Source organism: Tachyglossus aculeatus, chromosome 16, assembly GCF_015852505.1.
Source record: "Tachyglossus aculeatus isolate mTacAcu1 chromosome 16, mTacAcu1.pri, whole genome shotgun sequence".
Lineage (NCBI taxonomy): Eukaryota > Metazoa > Chordata > Mammalia > Monotremata > Tachyglossidae > Tachyglossus > Tachyglossus aculeatus.
Genome location: NC_052081.1, coordinates 38,415,043 through 38,438,875, shown reverse-complemented (window position 1 = coordinate 38,438,875; position 23,833 = coordinate 38,415,043). Strand labels below are relative to the sequence as shown.

The following is a 23,833-nucleotide window of genomic DNA, read 5'->3' as shown; positions in this document are numbered from 1 at the left end:
GAGTCCTGGTCTAGCAGGAGGGGGACAGTCTATGAGATGAGAAGCAACAGAATCTAACCCCATAATTAGGGACTTTGTAGACGTCACCCCAAGTCAACAAACCCCGGGTTAGAGAAAATTGGTTCTGGCCCGTAGGCATGTGCAATACCTTTCCTTCAGACTCCTCAGTGCCTTCTATCTAGGTGGATGCGCACTGATGGATCGCTCCCCAGTCCTTATGGAGTTCTGGCCAAAAGGTGGGGGGAAAATGTGTGTAGGAGGGAAGAACCAAGTGAAGCAGAGTTCCGTTATGAGGTAAAGCCCGGCTATCTTGGCACCTGCAAAACCTCAGGCGGTTCTGCTGCCTTATCTCAGTGGGGGCACAGTAGAAGCGGAGATGAGGGCAACCAAAATGATGAGGATGTGAAGTAGCATGGCCTAGTGGAAAGAGCACAGGCTTGGGAGTCAGTGGACCTAGGTTCTAATCCCGCTCTGCCACTTGTCTGCTGGTTGATGTTGAGTGAATCACTTAACTTCTCTGTGCCTCAGTTCCCTTATCTGCAAAATGGGGATTCAATACCTGTTCTCCCTCCTACTTAGACTGTGAGCCCCATGTAGGACCTTATCATCTTATATCTATCCCAGTGCTTAGTATAGTGCTTGACATGTAATAAGTGCTTAAATACCACAATTATTATTATTATTATTACTATGTACAATGTTGAGCTCAGGGGTGCTTGGCAAATGTATAGATCTAGATGTGCTTCATAACTGAAGAAGGTACTGGTATCTGAAGAAGATACCAGTGCCAGTACAGCTCACCTGGGAGTGTGTCTGGGTGACTGAAAAGGCCACAGTCCCAGTCATATTTTGCATATTTTTTCCCTTATTGCATTGTCAAGCATTGTCACGTTGTCTCCTTGTCTCTCTACCTATATTAAGCTTTTGCTCAAAAACCAATCAGTCATATTTATTGAGTGCTTACTGTGTCCAAGGCACTGTTCAAAATACTTGGGAAAGTACAATCCAGTAATGTTGGTAGACCCAATCCCTCCCCTCAAGGAGCTCATATTTAGTGAGGAAAACAGACATTAAAATAATTTACAGCTAGGTGAAGCAGCCGAGTATAAGGATATGTACAGAAGTGTTGTCGTGAGGGGGGGGTGTTGAATATCTAAATGCTTTTGGGTTCAGATCCAATTGAATAGGCAACACAGAAGGGAGGGTGAATAGTGCGAAAAGAGGCACTCCTTTCTTGATTGTGGTACATCGTGCTTATCTATCTGTACTGTATTTTCCCAAGCACATAATAAAGTGCCTTGCACACAGTAAGAGCTCAATAAATACCATCAATTGACCTATCCTCAGCAGTTGATTCCCAGTTTTCAGCTGGGTACACCATTATCTGAGGCTTCGTTTTACCGAGTCCTTGCTTTCAGTTACCAGGTTTCAGCTTTTCCATTCAGCAGTTGTTCGGGTACCCTGCTGTCACTCATTCACATATCCCACTCAACGAAGCTGTGTTAAGAAGAGCGTAGCTTTGATGTTAGGAGACTGCCTACATTCGAGCACTTCATTATTCATGCTCAGTAAATACCGCTACCATTACTGCTATAGAACAGCTTCCCTATGAGGGAACAATACTGAAGTTTACAAAATCACGTAGCTTGTGGGCAGGGAGAGCCTGAAATTGTTGCTCCCAAATCCCTCACCAACAGGGCTCGGTGAAACTGATTATCTGGTATCTTTCCCAGTGGTTGACCTATAGTAGGTGTTTAGCATATGCCATTTATCAATCAGTGGTCAGTATAATGGTATTTGTTAAGCACTTACTATGTGTCAAATACTGTTCTAAGTGCTGGGGTAGATATAAGATGATCAAGTCCCATGTGGGACCCACAGTTTAAAAGAATAGGTATCGAATCCCCATTTTTCAGATGAGGGAACTGAGGCACAGAGAAGTGAAGTGACTTGCCCAAGGTCTCACAGCAGGCAAGTCACAATTCCAGAATTAGAACCCAGACCCCTGACTCTCAGTCCCATTCTTTCGGGTTTGGGAGCCAGAGGTCATGGGTTCTAATCCCACCTCGACCACTTAGCTGTGTTTCTTTGAGCAAGTCACTTAACTTCTCTGGGCCTCAGTTACCTCATCTGTAAAATGGGGATTAAGACTGTGAGCCCCTCTTGGGACAACCTGATCACCTTGTACCTCCCCCCAGCACTTAGAACAGTGCTTGGCACATAGTAAGCGCTTAACAAATACCATCATTATTATTATGTAATAGTAATAATAATTATTATAATTATAACCATTACAAAAGGCCTCCTTTCAAGAATGGGCCTGAAAAAAGAGTGGGGACAGTGTCCCAAAGGTGGCAGCACCCTGACCAAAGATGCAGCCCAAAACCTGCTCTCCTAAAATCTGGCTTCTCCCCAGCCCTCACCTTGCTCCCTCTCAGAGTCCACAGCCTCCTGCACCTGTATTCTGCTTCTCTGAGCCCCACCTCTCTCCCTCCTAGCTCATTCACTTGGGTCCTCACCCAATACCAAACACCAAAACCCATTTCCCCTCCTCCTATTCTCTTACCCACCTACCCCAATGCCTCTTCTGCCCCCTCCCAATCAGCAACCCCTGATTCCTTGTCTTCTCACATCCCCAACTCAGTGCACCAATGTGGGCGGACTTGTCTTCAAACCAGCTCTGAGTGTGATCTGGGCTGGGGTAGCCCTTGGCTGGCTATTTTTCTTGCACCACTCTTATCCTCTCCGTTGTCTCATCTTCAATAGAATGATGTGGTTTTTCAACTTTTTTAAGAAAATATTCCATTTTCATTCATCTACAGTATTTTTTTCCATCTCCCCAGACCCAAACCCCACCTGCTTTTCTAACCAGCCAGCCCTACCACATCATAGACCTTCTCCACGCCACTCAACATCAAATAGGTTTTTTTGAAACATTTCTTCTCCTCTGACTCTCTTCCTCACCCTCTAAGCTGGGTCCTTCACCATGCAGGCAATCCTTTTAGTTTCGGTAGTAGAAATGGAAGTGATAATAGTATTTACTGAGCACCTTTTGTGTGTGGTGCACTTCACTGTGTACGGAAAGTACAAAACAGAAGTGACACATTCCCTGCCTATAAGGGAACACTCTTCCTTTCTCTACCTCCTTCATTTCTCTCCCAGACTCTTTTGAATTCTGTTTTGAGCCTCCTTCTGTCATCCACCTTGCTGTCCTCCTCCTCACCATCCTCCTCCTCCTTCTTGTCCTCTTCCTTCATGTCCTGCTTCTCATTGTCCTTCTTATACTTATTCTCCTCATCCTCCTCCTCCTCATCATCCTCTTTCTCCTCCTTCTTATCCCCTTCCTCCTCCTCCTATCAGTCAATCAATCAATTGTATTTACTGAATGCTTCCTAGTAGGGTGTCAGGGAAAGTCCAGGCTCACTACCAATGAAGGCTGATTTATCAGGCTCCACCTTGGTCTTCAAATGCAGTCACCTCCCCAAGACACTGTGCCAGCTTAACTAGTGAGCCAAGCTCTTAAGTAGTCCAGTGAGCATGTTCCCTAAGCCAAGATGGCAGCTCCACTTGCCAACTTACCTCACTCAAAGGTGGCCCAGGATTTGGTGTTGGGATCAGTGGAGAACAAGTCCCTATTTCCACAGTCCAGTCTGGCCACACATGTTTCTACATTGGCCAGGGCCCCTCTGGCCCATCCTATTACAAAGCCATGTCCAGGGAGGGAGGGGGAGGAGGTAATTTGGTCTCCATGGCCAGTTCCATCCTTGGTCTCAGTGGAGGCAGGAAGGGGGCCAATTAGCTCCAGCTGCTTTTATGAAGTGACTTCAGAATGAGCCACAGACATCCATCAGGAGCTAACAGAGCTTAGCCACTGGCTAAACTCTCTGGGCCAGCCCCACATTTGTGACCCTAAAGGGAAACTCCCCAGAAGGAAGGAAAGCCTTAATCACAGAGGGATTGGAGAAGAGGAGAAGAGTGGGGAGCAGCAGAGAAGTAGGGTGTTTTGCTGGCAGCCCAGAGCTGTGTCGGGGAGGAGGGGAGAGAGACGGAGAGGGTCCAGAGCTTGAAACATCCCAGGAAGAACACCTCATTCCAGGAATGTGTCTACTAACTCTGTTGCATTGTACTCTTATTTTATGGTACTTCAGTGCTTACTGTACTAAGCTCGGGGGTAGATACAAGCTTATCAGGTTGAACACAGTCTATGTCCCACACAAGGCTCAGTCTTAATCCCCATTTTATGGATGAGGTAATTGAGGCACAGAGAAGTTAAGTGACTTGCTCAAGGTTACACAGAAGATAAGTGACAGAGCTGGGGTTAAAGTCCAAGTCCTTCTGACTTTAAGGCAAGCGCTTAGTACAGTGCTCTGCACGCTGTAAGCACTCAATAAATACCACTGAAGGTGATGATTTCCAGGCTCTGCCAGTCCCAGGTTGAATTTTTGTAAGTCCCATGCCCTCCTGGAGCAGAATTTGGGTTCCACCATGATACAAATTCTACAAGCAGACCCTAAACTTTGGGCCTTTCATCTAAGACCCCAGTAGCTGGGGGTGGGGTCTCAGATTAAGCCCATCTAAACTGTATTTTTTCCCCTTTTTGCTGTTGGCACAACATTTCCCCACAGCTTCTAGGATGATTTTAGTCCATTCAAATGCAATTAAACAGCAACAGCAAAATGCCCGGCTCAGTGGTTTACACTCCACTCTGCCAGGGCATACTATAAACAAGCTTGGATGCCAACTGTGGCACCTGCAGCCCAGCTCGGAGAGTGGAAAAACCAGGAGTTGACCCCCTCCAGCAGGCTCCATCCCAGTGTTCCCTCTGCCTGGTGGGAGGGGGAGGGAGCAAGACCCATGCTGGAGGCTGGCAGTCAATGGAAAGCAGAGAAATGACCCAGGTAAGGGCAACTCCTTGCTTCTACTCAGCTCCAGTCTCAACTGTATCCCACCCACCAGAAATGGGGAGAGGGGCCAGTGGGCCAGCCCTACCCAAGGACTTCCAGAGATGAAATGGGTGGGTCCAGAGTATTGACTCTGTCCCAGCCCCTTCACAGCCTTCTTCAGTAGAATAATGATGGTATTTGTTAAGCGCTTACTATGTGCCAGGCACTGTACTAAGTGCTGGAGTGGTTACAAGCAAACCGAGTTGGACACAGTACCTGTCCCATGTGGGGCTCACAGTCTCAATCCCCATTTTACAGATGAAGTAACTGAGACACAGAGAAGTGGACACACAGCAGTGCGTGTCACAAGATCACACAGCAGACAACTGGGGGAGCTGGGATTAGAACCCATGACCTTCTGACTCCCGGGCTCTATCTACTATGCCATGCTGCTTCTCTAACCCCACCCTCACTACCCAGCTGGGAGGGTCTCAGGAGTTTTGCAGGGGTTTGAGGGGAGAGCACCAAGAGGGTGTGTTGTCTGCTGATCAAAACACCTCATTGTTCCCTTTGCGTCTCTCTACAGGTCGTGACATGGCAAGCACCACCCTGCCTGGCTACCCACCCCATGTTCCCCCAACTGGACAGGGCAGCTACCCCACCTCAACTCTCGCGGGAATGGTACCTGGTAAGTCACACTTCAGCCAGGATTGGCTCGGGGTAGTCAACCACATTGCCACGATAGCACTTTGCACTGCCACCCAGGGGAGCAGGGGACCCCCCTCCCCGAGAGTTGACCCCTCCCCCAAAGCCTGAGCCCCGCACCCCAACCCAAGGATATCCCTCTCTAATGGACCCTTCTCTGGTTCCTTATCATCATCCACTCAGCAGAGCCTGGCTTCCAATCACGGTGCTCAGCGGCCTCCATCTAAGGGGATTAGGCCACTGTGGGGTCAGATCAACTGCCCAGAAGTGGCCAGCTTGGGTGGCCTGGGTTGTATCCTTGTGCTGAGTCGGCTCCTCCCCCTTCCAGGTGCCAGAAAGACAATCCTCAAAGCAAGCACCCAGTGGGGACCCCTGAACTCCAAGGGACACACCATTCACAGCACCAAATTCCACTGTCTTGGGGCAAGCTGCCCGTGACTTACCCTGCTCTAACCCTGCAGCCAACAGCCATTTCCAGTTGGGCCCTGCATGGAACATGACTCCAGCCAAGCAGCACTCTGACCATCTCAGTGGAGGCCACCCACCTTTCTCTAGGGGTCATTTGATGGGCAAGACATTCCCCCTCCCCCCTCCAGCAGCCCCCCAGCCCCAGGGAGGTCTGACCTTCTCAGCAACAGAAATGCCTCCCACAAGCCAGGGGAAATCAGGGGACTCCATGAGGACATCTACCAAGTGCTGTCCATTCTCCAGGACAAGGAGTGACTGCAGCAGGCTTTGGGAGTGGCTGCCCTGAGTCTCCAGCGTCAGGACCCCTGCCCCCCCCATCCCCACCCCCCGAAGGAAGAACTCCTTGGCTCCCTTCCCTCGTCACAGGGAGCCTGGGCCGAGCAGAAGGGCCGGTTCTGAGACACAACACACACGGGTGCTCGAGTCTCGAGCTGCAGAGGGCTGGCGGTGGCAAAGGAGGGGGGGAGTCGTTAAACAGAATCCGATGCTGATGAGGAAATTACACTTGTTTCATTAGCGATCGGGGAAGGAGATAGCTCAGTTCCTCTTGGTCACAGTTGAGCTCAAAAGCTCATTATCCCGCTGCATGCATGCTTTCACTCCTCGTCAATAAACAGTGTTTCCAGTGGCTGCTGCCCTCCTCCCCAGCTCCCCACGGCTGCTCCGGAGAGGGGCTCTTTCTCCTCTACTTAACCTGTGGTTCAGGATCACTGTAAGCAGTTTAGGGTCACAACACAGAGGGGAGAGAGAGACAGAGACACAGAGAGAGACACAGAGAAACCACAGGGGAGAAATCAGAACTTTTCTTTCCCCAGGAGAACCCCAGAGAAACGTCTACCCCGTCCCTTTGGAGACCTCGCTTTGATTCCTTCTCCCCCTTCTTAGGCTCGCCCCCATCTTTATGGACCTACTCAGCCTGCCCCCCGCCCCTCTCTGGTTTTTCTCTCTTTTTATCCTTCCCAATTGTCTTAGTGTTTCTTCTCTAGCAGCAGGAGTGGGAAAGAAATGTCAGAGGGGAGAGTTCCCTTCCCAAGCTTCCTCCCTATAGGCTGCTGGCAGCGTGATATCCCGGGAGCCCTGGGCAGAGGTGGCACCCAATTCCCTCCTCCCCTTCCCTAGCTGGCTCAGTCACTGTTCAGCCCTCCCGGGACAGTGAGAAAGTGGCGAGCGGTACATGGGAAAGGGAAGGCCCTTCCTGCAACCTGGTCCCATTGGCTCTTAGCTCTCAGAAGCCAACTGAGAAGTTGTTATTGGAATTTATAGACCAGGGGCGACACATGATGGCGTGAGGTTTTCCCCTGCTGCTTGCTCTGCTTTCAGTGTCATTAGAACACGTCTTTCAGGCTTTCTTCTCACCCTCCCCAGCTCCCCTTGCTCCCTTTCTCAGCCTGGCTGCTGGATCTGAGCGTCATCAGAACCAGCAAAGTGGCTCTGTGAAAATAGGACCGCTTTCCCTCCACCTCCCTCTCCCAGGGCCCCGCCGGCTCCCTCTCTGACAAAAAGAGGTTTTTGCTCCCATTCGCCCTGCAGAGTCAATATCACTCTGGGAGCTCGACCTGGATTCTGCTCTGCCTCACGCCCCATTGACAAAATGGTCTGCTCCGGCCCAGTGACGGGCCCTCCATCACCGGCCATGATGTCAGAAGCAGACCAGGCACAGCTGGGCAGGCAGACTCCGGGTGGCATTGGCAGCAGGGGGAAAAGTCATCTCTGCCCTTGCACATGGTGTATGTCGGAAGCTGGGGGCTCCAGAACCTGGATGGGCGGGGAACCCCTACGGTGTCAGTCGGGTGGTCCCTTCCCATACTTGAGCCACACTCCCGAGGAAAATGGCAGGGGGAGGAGGAAAGTGATTCTGGGTCTCTCTTCCCTGTGGGTCCTCCTAGTAGTATGCAACATCCCCATTCCCAGTAGGTGGAGGGGAGGGGGACTCCAGGCCTCTGTCCAGCCACTCTCTCCCTGCTCTCTGCCCTCAAGCCTCCTGCCCTGGACCAAGTCTTCTGTGGGCACTCACCACTTGGTCCCTATTGGTGAGTGGTAATGACAATCAGTTCCAGGGCACCATCTCTTTCCCCAAACAGGACAGACCCGAGTCTGTCCGCAGTGAACCTGCTCCAGGCAGAAGGCCAAAGGGAAAGGGCGGCAGAGGAGTCAGAATCAATCAGTCGTATTTATTGAGAGCTTACTATGGGTAGAGCCCTGCCTCTGTGTTCACCTGACCACCTCTCATCCTTTGTTTCCTGCAGGGAGTGAGTTTTCAGGGAATCCCTACAGCCACCCTCAGTACACAACCTACAACGAGGCCTGGAGATTCAGCAATCCTGCGTTACTAAGTGAGTATCATCTGCTCCTGCCGTGCCTTCCCCAGTACCCCGTGCTGTCTGTTTGTCCGTCTGCCTGTCCGTCTCTGTTATCTCCTTGATTTGTGTCGAGATTTGTGTTGGCTTTGGATGGCTCCCCGCAGCGAAGCAGCCCCCTGCCCTGGGGCCTGGCCTGGATTTTTGCTGTTGGCAACCTAGAGTGGTTACTTTGGCTAAATGCTTGGAGTGGGTGGCACCTGGTGCCTAATCATATTGTCCCTGCAGGTCTGGCCAGGGACCCGGTACCCAGCTAGGGGGCAGGGACTGTCCAGCCCTCCCTTTCTCCCAGCCCACTAGGTGGGCAGGAAGCTCTTGGCCAGCTCCTCCCCGGGCTGAGGAAGAAGGCAGGAGGCTGGCCCGTGGGGAATGGAGGGACTGTTGTTACGAACTGTATTTACCGAAGTTTAACAAATGGGTAATGGATATGCGTTTTATTCCATCGTTGTTAAACCTTGTAAATGTGATCTTAATAATCAATTGCTATTTAACTCCCTTCCAATAACCATCCCGAAAGGCTTTGTTGCAAATGTGACCGACATCTCAAGCAATAGAACCCAATGTTTTCCTCCTCTTCTCCTCACACCACCTTCCCCTGACCCCCCCCACCTCACAAAGAGACTCTACAGCTCGAGGAAGCCCCAAAACCCTTCTGGGTATGATGGAGGGAATTGAGGGGAGAGTGTCTGGGGGCCCTCCTGACTTCTAACAGTCCCTTCTAGACTGTGAGCCTGCTGTTGGGTAGGGACTGTCTCTATATGTTGCCAACTTGTACTTCCCAAGCGCTTAGTACAGTGCTCTGCACACAGTAAGTGCTCAATAAATACGATTGATTGATTGATTGATTGTACCCTCTTTACAGCCTTTGAGGGCTCCTTTCCTCCTCCCCAGCTGCTCCCTCCCAGAATCAATCAATCAATGGTATTTATTGAGCACTACTGTGTGCTCAGTACAAGCACTATACCAAGCACTTGGGAGAGCATAATACAACAGAGTTAGTAGCCCCTTTCCCTGTCCACAACAAGCTTACAGTCTAAAGGGGGAAACAAAGAGCCACCCGGCTTCTCCCTCCCTGCTCCCGGCTTCTCTACCAACGGGGTGCCTCTGGGGGACTCACCACCCCCGCCGTACCCTTCCAGTCACCCCCCCAGAGAGCCCCGCAAGTTATATCCTTTGATTTTATTTTTCCTTTTTTTTTTCCTGTTTGTCCTTTCAACCAGTCCATTCTTCTCCTGTGTTAACTTTCAGGTTCCCCTTATTATTATAGTGCCACATCCCGGGGCTCCGCACCTCCCACTGCTGCCACTGCCTATGACCGCCACTAGTTACCACGGAAACCACATGAAACTGCAGGGCGACACCTTAGGCCTCCACATTGTACCTGTCTGACCACCTTTCTCTACTGCGGCGACGGCAGGAGGACCGAGAGGACTTCTCCACGGCCCTGCCCTTAGTCTCCCTCCCCCACCTCCCCTCATACTGGGACCACGTGACCCTGCCCAACCCAATGCCCTCGACCGACTGACGGCGCCCACGGGCAGGGTCAAGGATGGACTCTCAGACACCCCGGCCCCAGGCCCCCCCCGCAGCCGTCCACCCCATTCTCTGGGCCGTCCGCCAAGCGAGGCCTGGCCAGCGGCTGCCCCGCTGAGAGGATGGAGCCTCAGGAAGGACCCACAGCCAGCTCCACCTCAGCCCTCTTGTCCGGGGAACGTGAAGGAGGACCTGAGAGCAAGGGAAGAGGCACCTGTGGTCTCCCCATTCCACCCCCGTCCCAGCCGGCCACCTCTCCAGGGCAGAGGACCACGGCATCGAGATCAACAGCCACCCTTACCCAGAGGCCCTACTCCAACACCCGGAAGGACCGAGTCCAGTGGATCTCACCCGCCCAGACGCCGGTGTGGTGAGGTGCCCTGGGCCATCTCCGCCCCCCACCCCGGGAAGGGAGGGGGTCCCACCCCCACCCTTGGTACTCCTTGCACTTCACCCGACCACCTCTGCTCAACCAGCTCCAGACTGGGTTTCCAGCCAGTTTGATTGGGGTGTCGCACATGTGGTACACTGGGGCCGTGGTTCGCTGGTGGGGCCGAGCTCCCCCTGCACCCTCTGAGGAGCGAGGGGCCTGGGGGAGGCTGGGGGCAGACACCTGTGTTTTCTGTGACACGCAATCAGCTGAGGCAGGGGCCGGGAGTGCGGGGTGCACAGCGTCAGCCACCCGGCCCACTGAGATGAAGAAATATATAAATAGAGATATAACAGAGACTGTGTTTTTATGCTTTGTCATGAGGTCTGGGGAAAAAACAACCACCTGTAAACAATTTTATAAAAGAACCCACCCACCCTCACCAAAATCCCCCCAAAGCTCCAAATCTCTGTCCTGCTCCCCGCCCTCCAGACCCTCCCCAACTCTCCAAATTACAGACAAGTGGTCCCGCACAGCCTAGGTGGGCCCGGGCCCTTTTCCTTTCTGTTTTGCACTATGTCGAGAGGGTGGGATTGATTGGAGTGGGGGTTTCCTTTCTCCACCCACGGCTCCCCAGGGAGCAAGGCGGATGGCTCAATGGGCCAGGCAGACCTGACCCCAGGCCACCTTCTGGGCCAGGCAGATGGGGTGTAGGCAGATAGGTGGGGGCAGCCAGGGTCCATTTTGGCCACTGAGGCAGGGGATGGGCCCAAAGGGAGACTGTGGAGTCCTACAGGCCCGGGCGGGCTCCTTCCAGTCAACTTGGATGGAGATGGCCGAATGCAGGATTAACCAAGGTAACTGCCGGGGATTTCTCCCAACCCGCTGCTCCCCCTGGCCCCATTCACCCCTCCTCCCCCCGGCCTGTAAGACCTCTTATGGAACCAGCCCCCTGGACCTCCGCCCCAGGCACCCCCTGTAACCACACATGCAAGCCCACTTGCCCCTTCCCCGCCTTCCTCCTTGGCCTCAGCTGGACTCAGGGCTGGGAGCTTTGCCCACTGCTAACAGTCTCTGAGGGACAGGATGGTGGATCGCCCACTGCTTCCGTCAACCCCATCCCCGACAAGTAACAGACTCCCTTGTCCTCCCTGACCTTCCCGGAGCCCCGACTCATGACCACAGCCTCCCTGCAGGGACCCAGTCACCCCTCAGCCCAGGCAGCTGCTCCCTAAAAGGAGAGGTCCGGATGCCCCCATGAGCAGGAAGGAGAGGGACAAGGAAGATTAACCTGGCACAGATTGTGGGGACAGGAAAGGAGGCATAGGGCTGGTTCCAGGGCAGAAAAGTGAAACCAGAAAGCCCAAGCAGGGAGTGAGAGAAGAGGCAAGTGTCACCCACAAAGCGACTCTGCCCAGTGCCTCCTGCCAGCCCCTCCCCAGAACCTCGGCAAATGCGTGACTGCATTGACCCCAAGAGGTTCCGGGGTCAATCGTTTGACATTCTGGCCAGTGGCCTCCTAGCTAGGGACATCCTAACTGGGGTCTGACTGTGGGGGGGACTGATGTGGTGGTCGGCTGAAGAAAACTACTGCCGTGCAACTAGATTCCAACAGGCCGGACAAGGCATAAGCTAAGCGGAAATGCTACCATTTAATATTATGTTCCTTGCAAAAAAAAAAAAAAAACAACCCAGAAAACAAACGCATTTGCTGCTCTGTAGAAAGATAATATGTGTGATGTGAAGGCAAATCCACTTGTATATAAGTTCATTTCCATCCTCATCTCGGTAGTTATTAAAGCCGGCTCGCCTCATCCTGTAGATAAGGAACATGCTGTCTGTGCTGTGAAAGTTTCGTCATGCTCATTGGGAGGGGGGTGGGGGTGGGAGAACAAAAGCTATTTGTCCAATAAAGCACAGCTCGGCTCAGTCCCCGGAGTCTAGCAGCTTCGGCCAGCCCTATGGCAGCCAGGGGCAGAGGGGAGGTAACTATTTTTATGTGACAAAAAAAGTTTGAAAGGAAAAAAAATCACTATGCAAAATGAAAATGGTTCGGTGGGCTCCTCTTCCTCCTCTTCTGTGATGTCTCTTTCTTCTGATACTGCTCTCTCTTTTCCTCCTGTCCCCTTTTCTCCCCCCCTCACCCCCCACCCCCGTTGGCCTCTCTCTGCTCCTTCTCCTTCCCTTCCCTCTGCACATCTATTGGGCTGGATTTCAGTTCTTAACCTCACACCAGATGAGGTTCCAATGACAAAGTTTCCTGGCACAAGCCCTGTGGCCCCCCACCCCCTAGCTCTGTCCCTGTCTGTCTCTCTCTGGGTCTGGGACCCCTTGTCTCTCCCACCGCAAGGAGGTTGTGTGAGACCAGGGCAGGGGGTGATGGGCTCTGGACCCAGCAGCCTCTTGGACCCTGAAGTTGTCTTTATTTGAGTGACAATGTGTCCCACTCGGTGTGTGACGGGGTCCGTCTGCATGCTTTCCTCCCCCATGGATAGTGACGATCCAAATAACAGAAATGAATATTAAATGAAAAAAAAGAAAAAAAGGCTTAAAAAGGCTTCAGAGCTTATTCCCCACTTGATGGTGGAAAGACTTTCAAAAACTGGCGCGGACTGAACTGCAGTTGGACGAATTTCCTCTCGAGTCGTTTGCGGGTTTTCTTTTTTTTTAACCAAAATGTTGGAAACAAAAAGACCAGCCCCCCAGCCCCCTGCCCCTCAGTGGTCCCCTTGGCCCCCCAGGGATCAGGCAGCAAGGCCAAACCTTGGGCTCAGGCTGGGAATGATGGGAGTTTCCGAGCACCTGGGCAGATTTGGCCCCTGACTCACCGAGGGGTCTGGGAACAGGACACCAGACAAGGTGGGAAAAGGGACCAAACAAACACCAGTGACGAGAGAATTTTATAAAATAATCCAACCTGGAAATGGAGGGGTGGCGGCTGGGGGTGGAGGAGGGACTGGGAACTGTGGAGCCTGGGGTGGGGGGCTGGGCTCGCGGTTGCTGCAGCCACTCTTGGCTTTTTCCTCATCGCTTCAGTTCTGTTTGATTCTTTTTTTTTTGTGCACATGAGAAATAAATAAATATAAATAAAATAATAATAAATAATAAATAAATAAATAAATAAAAAATTTTGTATGTCATCCCAGAAGGCTCCAGGCTGGTCTCTCTCCCCAGTATTGCCATTTTACTCAGCTCCAGACTGCTCCCCTACAACCTCCACCTCCCCCATCCTCCCGTCACTAGGCAGCATCCCTAAACCACTGCAAAAAAAAACAATGGCCAGCCTGGGCCCCAGCCCTGCCTCCTGCTTCTCTCCTTGAGGCCAGGAGTCCCCAAATTCAATGTCTAGGACCTGGCCCCTACCTCCACCCCAAGAAGAGAGGACCAATGCAGCAAACAGGGTGGATCCCAAGGGCTCCAAGGAGACGGGGAGGGAAGAGTTGCCCTGGCTGATTGGTTTCAACCTCCTAGCCCAACCTCTACCTGTTCCTGCTGCCACCTCAGCCCAGACTTGCAGCAAAAAGTAAATGTGGTATTTGTCATTGTTATTATTATTATTTTTATTATTGCATCTGTTAAGCACTTTACTGTGTGTCAGTCAGTGGTGTTTATTTAGTATTTACTGTATGCAGATCACTGAACTAAGCGCTTGGGAAAGTGCAATATAATCGAGTTGGTAGACACATTCCCTGCCCACAACAAGCTTGCAGTCTAGAGGGAGAGACAGACATTAATATAAATAAATTATGGATATGTACATAAGTGATGTGGAGTTGAGGATGGGGGAAATTAAGAGTGCAAATCCAAGGGCAAGGGTGATGCAGAAGGGAGCTGTTTTAAGTGCAGGGGTGTATACAAGTTAATCAGGCTGGACAAAGAGCCTGTCACCCATGAGGCTCACAGGTATAAGAGGGAAGGAGAATACTTATTTCAGTCCCATTTTAAGGATGAGGAATCTGAGGCAAAGAGAAGTGACTTGCACAAAGCCACACAGCAGACAAGTGGCAGAGCTGGGGTTAGGCCATGCCTCTTAGTGAAACAGGGAAGAGAGAAGATGAGTTTCCATGATGATTATCTTTCTTATTCACCAAAACACTGGTTCCTGCAAAGTTCTAGTCCAGGGCTGGGTTAAACTGGTCAAGCTCCAGGAAAAAGCCCAGAAATGAGGAGAGAAGGGGCAAAGGTGAGTCTCTGGTCTCAACAGCCCTGCCTTGGGGTCGGGGAGAAAAGTAGAGGGAACCACAAGTCCAATATAATGAATCCCCTCCAGTACCTATCCCCCTGCCTCTGGCAGGCAGGTACCTGCTGTATAAGGGCTTAATTGTAATAATAATTGCTGTGTTTGTTAGGGGCTTGCCGTTGATCCCAGCACTGGAGTAGATACAATATAACCAGATCAGACACAGTCCTTGTCCACCACAGAGCTCACAGTTTAAGGGGTTAGGAGAACAGATAATTCATCCCCATTTTAACAGATGAGAATCATTATGGGCAGAGAATGTGTCTGCTAATTCTGTTGTACTCTCTGAAGCGCTTATTACAGAGCTCTGCACATAGTAAGTGCACCATGAATACAATTGGCTGAATAAAGAAGTGACTTACCTCTGGTCACATAGTGGCAAGTGGTAGAATGGAAATTAAAACCCAGGTTTCCTGATTCCCCAGTCCTGTGCTCTTTTTGCTTGGCTGCACTGCTTCTCTTGAGGCCCAGTCAAGCAGTCAGTCAATCGTATTTATTGAGTGCTTACTGTGTGCACAGAACTGTGCTAAGCTCTTGGAGAGTACAATGTAACAGACACATTCCCTGAGACCACCCCCTACCTGGGTGGGGGAGGGTTAGGAGGAATAGGGAGCCTGAGGAACAGAGAGAGACAATTCAAAGTCCAATTTGAATGTCAGATGAACCCACAACAAGAGGACTCCCAAGGAATAGGTGGTCTAGGGCCACCACTTCTCCTATGGCCCACCAAGCAGGATCCTGGGCCTCAGCCTTGCAGGTGTGAGCTATGAGAAGAAATAGGGACATATCTGAGATCCTCTTCTCCACCTCAATTCGATTTCAGCGCTGATAGGACCCTTCTCCACTTCCCACCCCCAGCCTCAGCTGGCTTCAGCCAGCTTCATCGGGCCCCAGACCCCTGCGACCTCCTTCCCCAGCCCTATCCCTGCAACCCAACCAGCCAGAGGGGACACAGCCAAACCGCTTGTGTCTCTCTGTCCCCATCCCCTATCACTACCAGGCCCAGACAGACAGACTTCCCTGGCAGGCTGGAAGGTCGAGACCAGGGGTCAGGGGACAGTAGGGATAAAGGGCAGGTTAATAGGGCAGGGTGAGGGAAAGGGGAGGGGGAATAGGAGAGGAGCAGTGGGCAGGGGCTCGCTGTTTCCTCACCCTCGGCAAGTCTATAGTAATAATAATTAATTATGGTAATTGCTAAATGCTTATAATGTGTCAAGCACTGTTCTAAGCGCTGGGGTAGTTAGATGGTAATCACGTTGTCCCACGTGGGATTCACAGTCTTAATCCCAATTTTACAGATGAGGTAACTGAGGCATAGAGAAGTTAAGTGGCTTGCTCAATGTGAAACAGCAGACAAGTGATGGAGTCAGCATTAAAACCCGCATCCTCTGACGCCCAAGCCCGTGCCACTGAACCACCCTCCTCCGTGGCCTGGATCTGTGGCTGATGAGGGATGGGGCTGCTCTCTTCCTCCTGCCCCTCCCTACCCCTCTCAGGGTCTAGTTCAGAAGTCACTGGTGGGATTTATTAATAATAATAATAATAATAATAATGGCATTTGTTAAGCACTTACTATGTGCAAAGCACTGTTCTAAATGCTGGGGAGGACACAAGGTGATCAGGTTGTCCCACGTGGGGCTCACAGTCTTCATCACCATTTTACAGATGAGGTAACTGAGGCCCAGAGAAGTTAAGTGACTTGCCCAAAGTCACACAGCTGACAAGTGGTGGATGCAGGATTTGAACCCATGACCTCGGACTCCCAAACCCGTGCTCTTTCCATTGTACCTACTGTGTGTAGAGCACTGTACGAAGTACCTGGGAGAGGACAATACAATCATGCTGGCTCTGCATGATTGCCAGCCAGCATCTATCACTTGCTGTGTGACCTTGGGCAAGTGACTTAACTTCTTGGTGACTCAGTTCCCTAATCTGTAAAATGGGGATTCATTGCCTGTTCTCCTTCTTATTTAGACCGTGAACCCTGTGTGGGAGAGGCAAAGGTCCAACCCGATGACCTTACCTCACTAATTTCCTATTACGACCCAGCCATCACACTTCGCTCATCTAACAGAACCTACTCACTATCCCTCTATTTCATCTTTCTCAATGCCAACCCCTTGTCCATGTCCTCCTTATGGCCCGGGACTTCCTCCTCCCTCATATACCACAGACCACCACTCTCTTCACTGTCAAAGAGTAATTAAAATCACATCTCCTCCAAGAAGCCTTCCCTGATTAAGCCTTCATTTCCCCTACTCCCTCTCCCTTCTGTGTCTCCTTCGCACTTTAATCTGTACTTTTTAAGCATTTGATATTCACCCCACCCTCAGCACCAAAGGATTTATTCTTTTATCCATAATTTATTTTAATGCTTGTCTCTCCCTGTAGACTGAAAGCTTCTTGTGGGCAGGAGATGTGTTTATCAACATTGCATTGTACTCTCCCAAGTGCTTAGTACCCTGCTCTGTACACAGTAAGCATTCAATAAGTACCACTGATTGACTGAGCAATCTTGTACCTATCCCATTGTTAGTACAGGGTTTGAGACATAGTAAGTGCTTAACAAATACTATTGTTATTATCGTTATCATTGCCATTATTATTAATCAATCAATCAATCAATCAATTGTATTTATTGAGCGCTTACTGTGTGCAGAGCACTGTACTAAGCACTTGGGAAGTACAAGTTGGCAACATATAGAGACAGTCCCTACCCAACAGTGGGCTCACAGTCTAAAAGGGGGAGACAGAGAACAAAATCAAACATACTAACAAAATAAAATAAATAGAATAGATATGTACAAGTAAAATAAATAAATAAATAGCGTAATAAATATGTACAAACATATATACATATATACAGAGCTCAGAGCTCACAATCTTAATTCCTGTTTTACAGATGAGGGAACCGAGGCACAGGGAAGTTAAATGACTTGCCCAAGGTCACACAGCAGGCAAGTGGCGGAGTATTAGTATTAGAGTTGATAGACACAATCCCTGCCCTCAAGGATTTTATAATCTAGTGGGGAAGACAGACCTTAAAATAAATTACAGATAGGAGAGAAGCAACAAGGTAAAATGATATGTTCATAGGTGCTACAGGTGGTTGTGAATTCTGAAGTGTTTAGGAAGTGTGTAAGTGCTGATATGGGAATTGGGGAATATAAACTAAAGAAATTAGAAAATCTTAGGGGAAGACCTCCTGGAGATGTGATTTCGAGAAGGGCCTTGAAGATGGGAAGAGCAGAGGTCTGTCAGGTGTGAAAAGGGAGGAAGTTCCAGACAGAAGGGAGAATAAGAACAAGAGGTCGGCAGATAGAAAAAGAGAGCTTGTAGACAAAAAACTGAGGCTCAGTAAGGTTAGGTCAGCCTGAGAGGAGAATACAAGCTGAGGTGCAGTGGGAGAGATTTGAGGATAACTATTGGGGAGAGAGCTGATTGAGTGCCTTAAAACCGATGGTCGGGAGTTTCAGCTTGATGTGGAGAGGAATGAGCAACCATAAGAAGTTTTTGAGGAGTGGGGAAATGTGCAGAACAATATTTTGGAAAAATGATCCAGGCAGTAGAGTGAACTACGTGGACTTGGAGAGGGGAGAGATTGGAGGCAAGGAAATCAGTAAAAAGGCTGATACTTTGTCATCTGACAAGTATCTGAACCAGTATAGTGGCCGTTTGGATGGAGAGGAAGGACAGATCCTAGAAATATGGAGGAAAAACCAACAGGATTTGGTGGCAGGCTGAATAGCGGCAATAGGATGGAAAACTTTATGCGTTCTAGATTGTCATCCAAAGTAATCCATTCTAGACAACCATCCCCTCTAGATGCTAAACTCCCTGTAGGCAGGGAATGTATCTACCAACTTTGCTGTATTGCATTCTCCCAAGTGCTTAGTACAGTGCTCTCATACAGTGAGCACTTGGTAAATATGATTGACTGATGCTCCATTCACTAAACAGTATCTACTGAGCACCTATTTTGTATAGACCACCCTACTAAAGGTTGGGGAAAAAATACAGGGGAGAGAATTAGAAATGGTCCCTGGCCTTCAGGAAGCTCCTAGTCTAAGGATAACGTTGAGGGGAAGGAATTGTCAATGGACACACAGGATTCAAATAATAAAAATGGCAAAATGATAGGAGTCAACAATAACAATGAAAACCGTAAGAACCAAAGTACAATTAGGGCTAAGGAGCCATATGCTGGCTCTCTTCCTGACATTCATCCTAATGGTTAGGATGAAATATCTTAACCTCCCTTACTTTCCCTCTCTGCATCCTCAATCTGGTGTATCCTGTACCTCCCCCCTGTGTTTAGGACAGCTCCATGTTGGTTTGACTAATACTAAACAAGTCAAAGGCTAAACGCATCATCACCCCCTCTCCTCACCCTGCCCTCGATTCTGGTAACCTTGGAATCATTCCTGTCTCCTGTATCTCTTTCATCCACCATAGTCAATCCATGATCAAGTCAGGAAAGTCCTTCCCTTTCCTTGCTGTAGCTCTAAAGTCCTTGGATTCCTGCAACAGCATCTAGCCTCTCCTCAATCCAGTCTGTCCAGGAGTAAATGCCATCAGCACAAAGCATGGGATCAGGTCACTCTGGAGTTCAGAAGTCTACAGAGGTATCCTGCTCCATGCCCCACAACTGTGGCCACCAATCAACGTTTCTGATAATTAGGCTCCAAGTCCTTCCACCAATCAGTTTTCTTTACTAATATCCCAGAAAACTTGCTGACTGTCCTCCCTCATATGACTCTCTTACCCTAAGCCAGTGTACCTTTGAACATTTGGAGCCCACCACTGCCCTCCCCTCACCCCCCGCCCTGCCCAACCCCCTTGTAGACTGTCCTCTTCCCCTTCTCTTAATCAAATCATATTTCTCCCTTCCTTCCAAACTGTACCTTATCTCTCCAGAACCACGTCTCATCCACACCTGTAAGCCAATAGCCAGTGCTGGTCAATAGCTCTGTCCCTAAGGATGTGACCGATCTGGAGAGGCCCCTGAGAAGGGCCCCTGAAATCTTCAGAGGGATAGTGCAGTCTGGAAGACTGGAAGAAGAGATTGGAAAAGGTGAAGACAGCGAGAGGACATGATTGAAAAGGACAAAATCGTGAAGGGTGTGGGCAGGGAAAATGTGGGTTTGTTGTTTGCTAAATCCTACCTCCCTGGTATGAAAGGCACCCCCCAAAGCTTAAAGGTGATAGGTCTAAAACAAACTAACAAAAAAAATCTTTATTGCCAGTGTTTGGAAAGCATGTGGAATTCATCACCCCAGGACACAAAACATCAACAGATTAAAGAAGAGTTTGGACACAATTAGGAAGAGTCGGGATGTGAGCTAGAACTTCCATATCATGGAGGGTGCTTATCAAGGAGGGCAAGTGGCAACACACTGTTCCTCCAGCATCCATAGGTCTGAATCAGAATGGACCACTCCTGATTTTATATTCTTAAATTCTTCTGAAAGCCTTCCTAGTCTATCGCCTCATGATACCAACCACTTTCATCTTACCAATCCCCCTCTTAAGTTTGGATGGATTTCCGCAAATCATGTTTGCTCATTTCTGTAAACTCATTACAAGCAGGGAAGGTGTCTGCTAATTCTGTTGCATTGTGCTTTCCCAAGTGCTTAGTACAGTGATCTATACATAGTAAGTGCTTAATAAATATCAATGATTGATTCTGCACTTCTATACTTACCCATATTTTTCTTGTTTCCAGTCTTCTGCAACTTGGATTTTATGTTTGATTGTCTATGTGCCCAACTTCTCTTCCTCATTAGACTGCCAGCTCTTCAAGGGCAGGAGTGGACTTTTCTCCTTCCTCTCCTGTGTCCCTCAGCACCTGGTCTAGGACTCAGCACAAAATAGGGAAGATTGACCAAGCCCTTGATCCAGTAACCTGGCCACGGCCCGAGTGTCCCCAGTTCTTTCCTCTCCATCGCCACCTCCATCTTAGAATTTTATTCCTCTTGTGTAAGCCCCACAACCCATGGTTCATCACTATTGATTTTGGGTTATTATCAGCACCCAAGGGAAGATGTCGATTCCCTGGGTTTCTCCCAGAAAGAGCACAGCTCATTTCTCCCAGCACTGGGAGAAACGGAAACAACAAGTGCAGACCCTCTGGGCAAAGATGGCTGTAAAGCCTTGAAATCAATCAATCGATCAATCGATGGTATTTACTGAGCACTTACTGTGTGCAGAGTATGGTATAAATGCTTGGGAAAATACAACACAATAGAGTTGGTAGATGGAATCCCTGCTTACAAGGGGCTTCTAGTCTAAAGGAAGATCTTATAGTCTACAAGAGGCTTTTGACCAGTAGCTTCTCTGGTATCTTTTAGCTTGTCCTGGGAGGTAGCAGGTCCCCTACTCTGTCCTCCAGAACAGAATCTGCCCTATCACCTCAAACATCATCTCTGCTGCCCTTCCCCTGCCCTTCTCCTTACATTCCATGCCCCACCACTTGGCGCAGCCCCCATGATCGCAGGATCCATGTGGGAGGTTGCGCCGGACTTGGGAGGCTGGAGGCAGGGTATAGTGAGGGGAACTTTGGAGCGAAGTGGTCTGGGGGACTGGGCACCATGGAGGGGAGACTGAAGGGCTGGAATTCGGGGAGACTTAGGGGTTGGAGTCTCCCTCCACACCTGCGCTCCATTCCCTCTGGCCACAGTCTCCCTGCTTTGGTGATCTCCAAGACAATTCCCCCTCAACCCTCTCCCAGCATCACCCAGAAAAGCAGTCCTAGACTGAGGGTTAGGGTCCAATTGTCCAGAATCTCCCCAAGTCCTGAGACTGTCACTCTCCTCCTCTCCTGCACAGTTCTTTCAGCCACTTTTCCCCTCTCAAAGAGCCCTCTCACCTTATTCCTTGGACACAGGCTCTGGCCAGCCTGACTGATGTGGCTTGGCTTTCTCGGGCCTGCTAATCACTACTGACTCCCCAACTTCTCGGCCCTGAGACCTCCCCATCCTGCCACCTGCAGTCTCCATTGTCCCTATGTTGGGTGGGGGTAGGATTGGGGGTGCTGACATGTCCCTGGAAGGACATGGGAGGATGCTGGGGCCATGGTATTGGAAGACACCTCCGCGCCCCCTCCCCCGGGGCTCAGCTCTCATTGGCCAAGAGGATGGCTTAGAGCCCCTAGGAATAAGGGGTAGGGGGGGTTAGAGGACTCAAACCAGCTGGGGAGGCAGACAAAGAGAGAGGCTCTTTGGGACTATGATGTCCCCTCCCTGGTCCTCTTCCTGGTCCCCACCCGGCCCAATTAGTGGGTTCCCCATGTTTCTGCTAGCTTTGCCGGCTGTCTCCCTAGTCCTCCCGGGAGCAGCCCCCCTACCCCTGCTCCCCGCTCCATATTCTAATCAGACCCTTTTTTCCATACACACACACACACACACACACTCCCCCTCCCACACACACACACACACACACACCCTCTCCCTCCAGCAGTGTCCATTCCCACCACCACATGTGACCAACCACAGTATTTCCATCCCTGCCCCAGCATGTGAGGGGTTAACTCAAGTCAACTGAGATGCCCAGCTGCAGGATACGTTCCCCCCAATGTCCCCGGGGAGTGGAATGGTGGGGAGGGAAAGATGGAAGAGCTTGAGGGGTTGGGGGGTGACCAGTGCAAAGTTTGGGGGCTCCCTTTGGGGCATACTGGAATGGTAACTTTTAGGGGTGGTGGGTGGCAAGAGTGGAGACCCCTGGTCATTCCCTCTGCCCCAACCTGGCCAGAGGGGCAAGCCAAGAGACCTTTCCAGAACTGGAAGATTTTTGTAAAGACACCAGCCCCTTCTCCTTGTCCTCCTCCTCCTCTCTCTACCTCCCACCCACCCCCACCCTGTCCATCTCCCCTCGTCCCCCCCACCCCCCTCGAAACCCCGCACTGTCAACCCAAACACATGATAAATTGCCCTGTCAACAGAATCCATTCAGGGACCAATTAATTCCACAGAAATGAACCAGGAGCCATCAGTTGCTGAAAAACTCCAAGTGCAGGGAGCGGAGAAGGGAGGGAGGAAGAGAGGGAGAGAGGGAGGGGGTGCAGGCGGGAGGGAGAGGGAGGGGAGGGGACTGGGAAGGCTGGGGAAGTTAGTCTGACAGAAATTGGTCATTTAATGCTCAAGTGCACCCTAGACAGCCCCTGTCATAGCACACGGCCCAGCCTGGCTCCCCCAGAGCTCAGCGCATTAATTACGGGGAGAGGACGGGGGTCACTCCGCTGTCGGAGTCCGGACGCGTCAACTTTGGTTCTTGTCACCATGCATGGGCTGTGGAGGGGTGAAGACCCCTGCCCGCACCTCCTCCCTGGCCTGGCCTCCTGCTCCCACCCCAAGAGGTGGCCTTCAACCCTAGGATCGGAGGCCGGATTCTCCCCCTCCAAAGGGCCCAGAAGGCCCAGAAGGGAGAGGACAGAGCCGAAGAGGATGAGGAACAGAGTGGAATGGGCCTGGGATCTGGCCTCTCCCCTTGGGGCTGGGGGTGGGGTGGACCTCAAACATGCTCATCCCCTCCCCCTCCCCCAGGGAAAAGGACAGGTCCCTCAGAGGAAAGGGAAGTCACCCACCACCTCTATGGTCAGAGTGGCAGGCTTGGACGTCCTTCCCAGACCCAAGCTTGAGCAGCTGCCCCAGCCTGGAAAGGCCTGAGGAGGTCTGAGGACCAGGGGACCAGGGGACCAAGGAGCGAAGGACAAACCTCCTCCAGCAGCTGGAACGCGAGAGCTGAGAATAGGCCCAGGAGGGAGGGGAGGGGGCAGAAGCCGAAGCCAGCCTCAGCCCATATTCTCCCCTCACTCCTTCCCCAGGCGCTGCTGGCCCACTGCGAACAAAGAGAGGACAAATCAGGTACTGGGCTCCACTCCCCTCCTGCTACCTCCCTTCCATTCTCAGACTCCCAGGGCAGCTTCCAGACAGAGGCAAAGACCCAGAAAGCAGGGGCTGACCCACACCTGGGCAGAGGCACCCAGGGAGAGCCCTAATGATGATACAACGCACACAACCAGCACAGCTAACACCCAAGACTGCACCCGGGTCCGGTTCCCCACTGCCCCCTCAGAGACACATCCCAGACACATCTAGAGCTCCCTGCTGAGAGGCCTGTTCCCTCCTCCACCTCAGGATCTCCTCAGAACCCAGATACCCCATCTTATCCCCAATGGGAAGGCCGGGACTGAGTCCAGGCAGCTCGGGCTTGACTCCTAGTGAGCCTGGGGAGCTAGTGTGTGTGGCTCAGTAGAAGATCTGAAGGGGGCATGGATTTG

General features: G+C 51.0%; 1 protein-coding gene across 2 annotated transcripts in view; it reads left to right on the top strand.

Annotated features, from left to right (window-relative positions):
• Window positions 1-12,146, top strand: part of PAX2 (paired box 2) — a 113,620-nt gene extending 101,474 nt beyond the window's left edge. The window contains exons 9-11 of one of the 2 annotated variants that reach the window (XM_038758462.1): window positions 5,470-5,571; window positions 8,303-8,389; window positions 9,681-12,146. In XM_038758462.1, coding sequence (XP_038614390.1) covers window positions 5,470-5,571; window positions 8,303-8,389; window positions 9,681-9,802 — 311 coding nt within the window. In that variant the 3' untranslated portion in view covers window positions 9,803-12,146. Of the gene's footprint in view, window positions 1-5,469; window positions 5,572-8,302; window positions 8,390-9,661 lie in introns of both variants that reach the window. The other variant, XM_038758463.1, reaches the window with a different exon arrangement.
• Window positions 12,147-23,833: the final 11,687 nt, after the last annotated feature.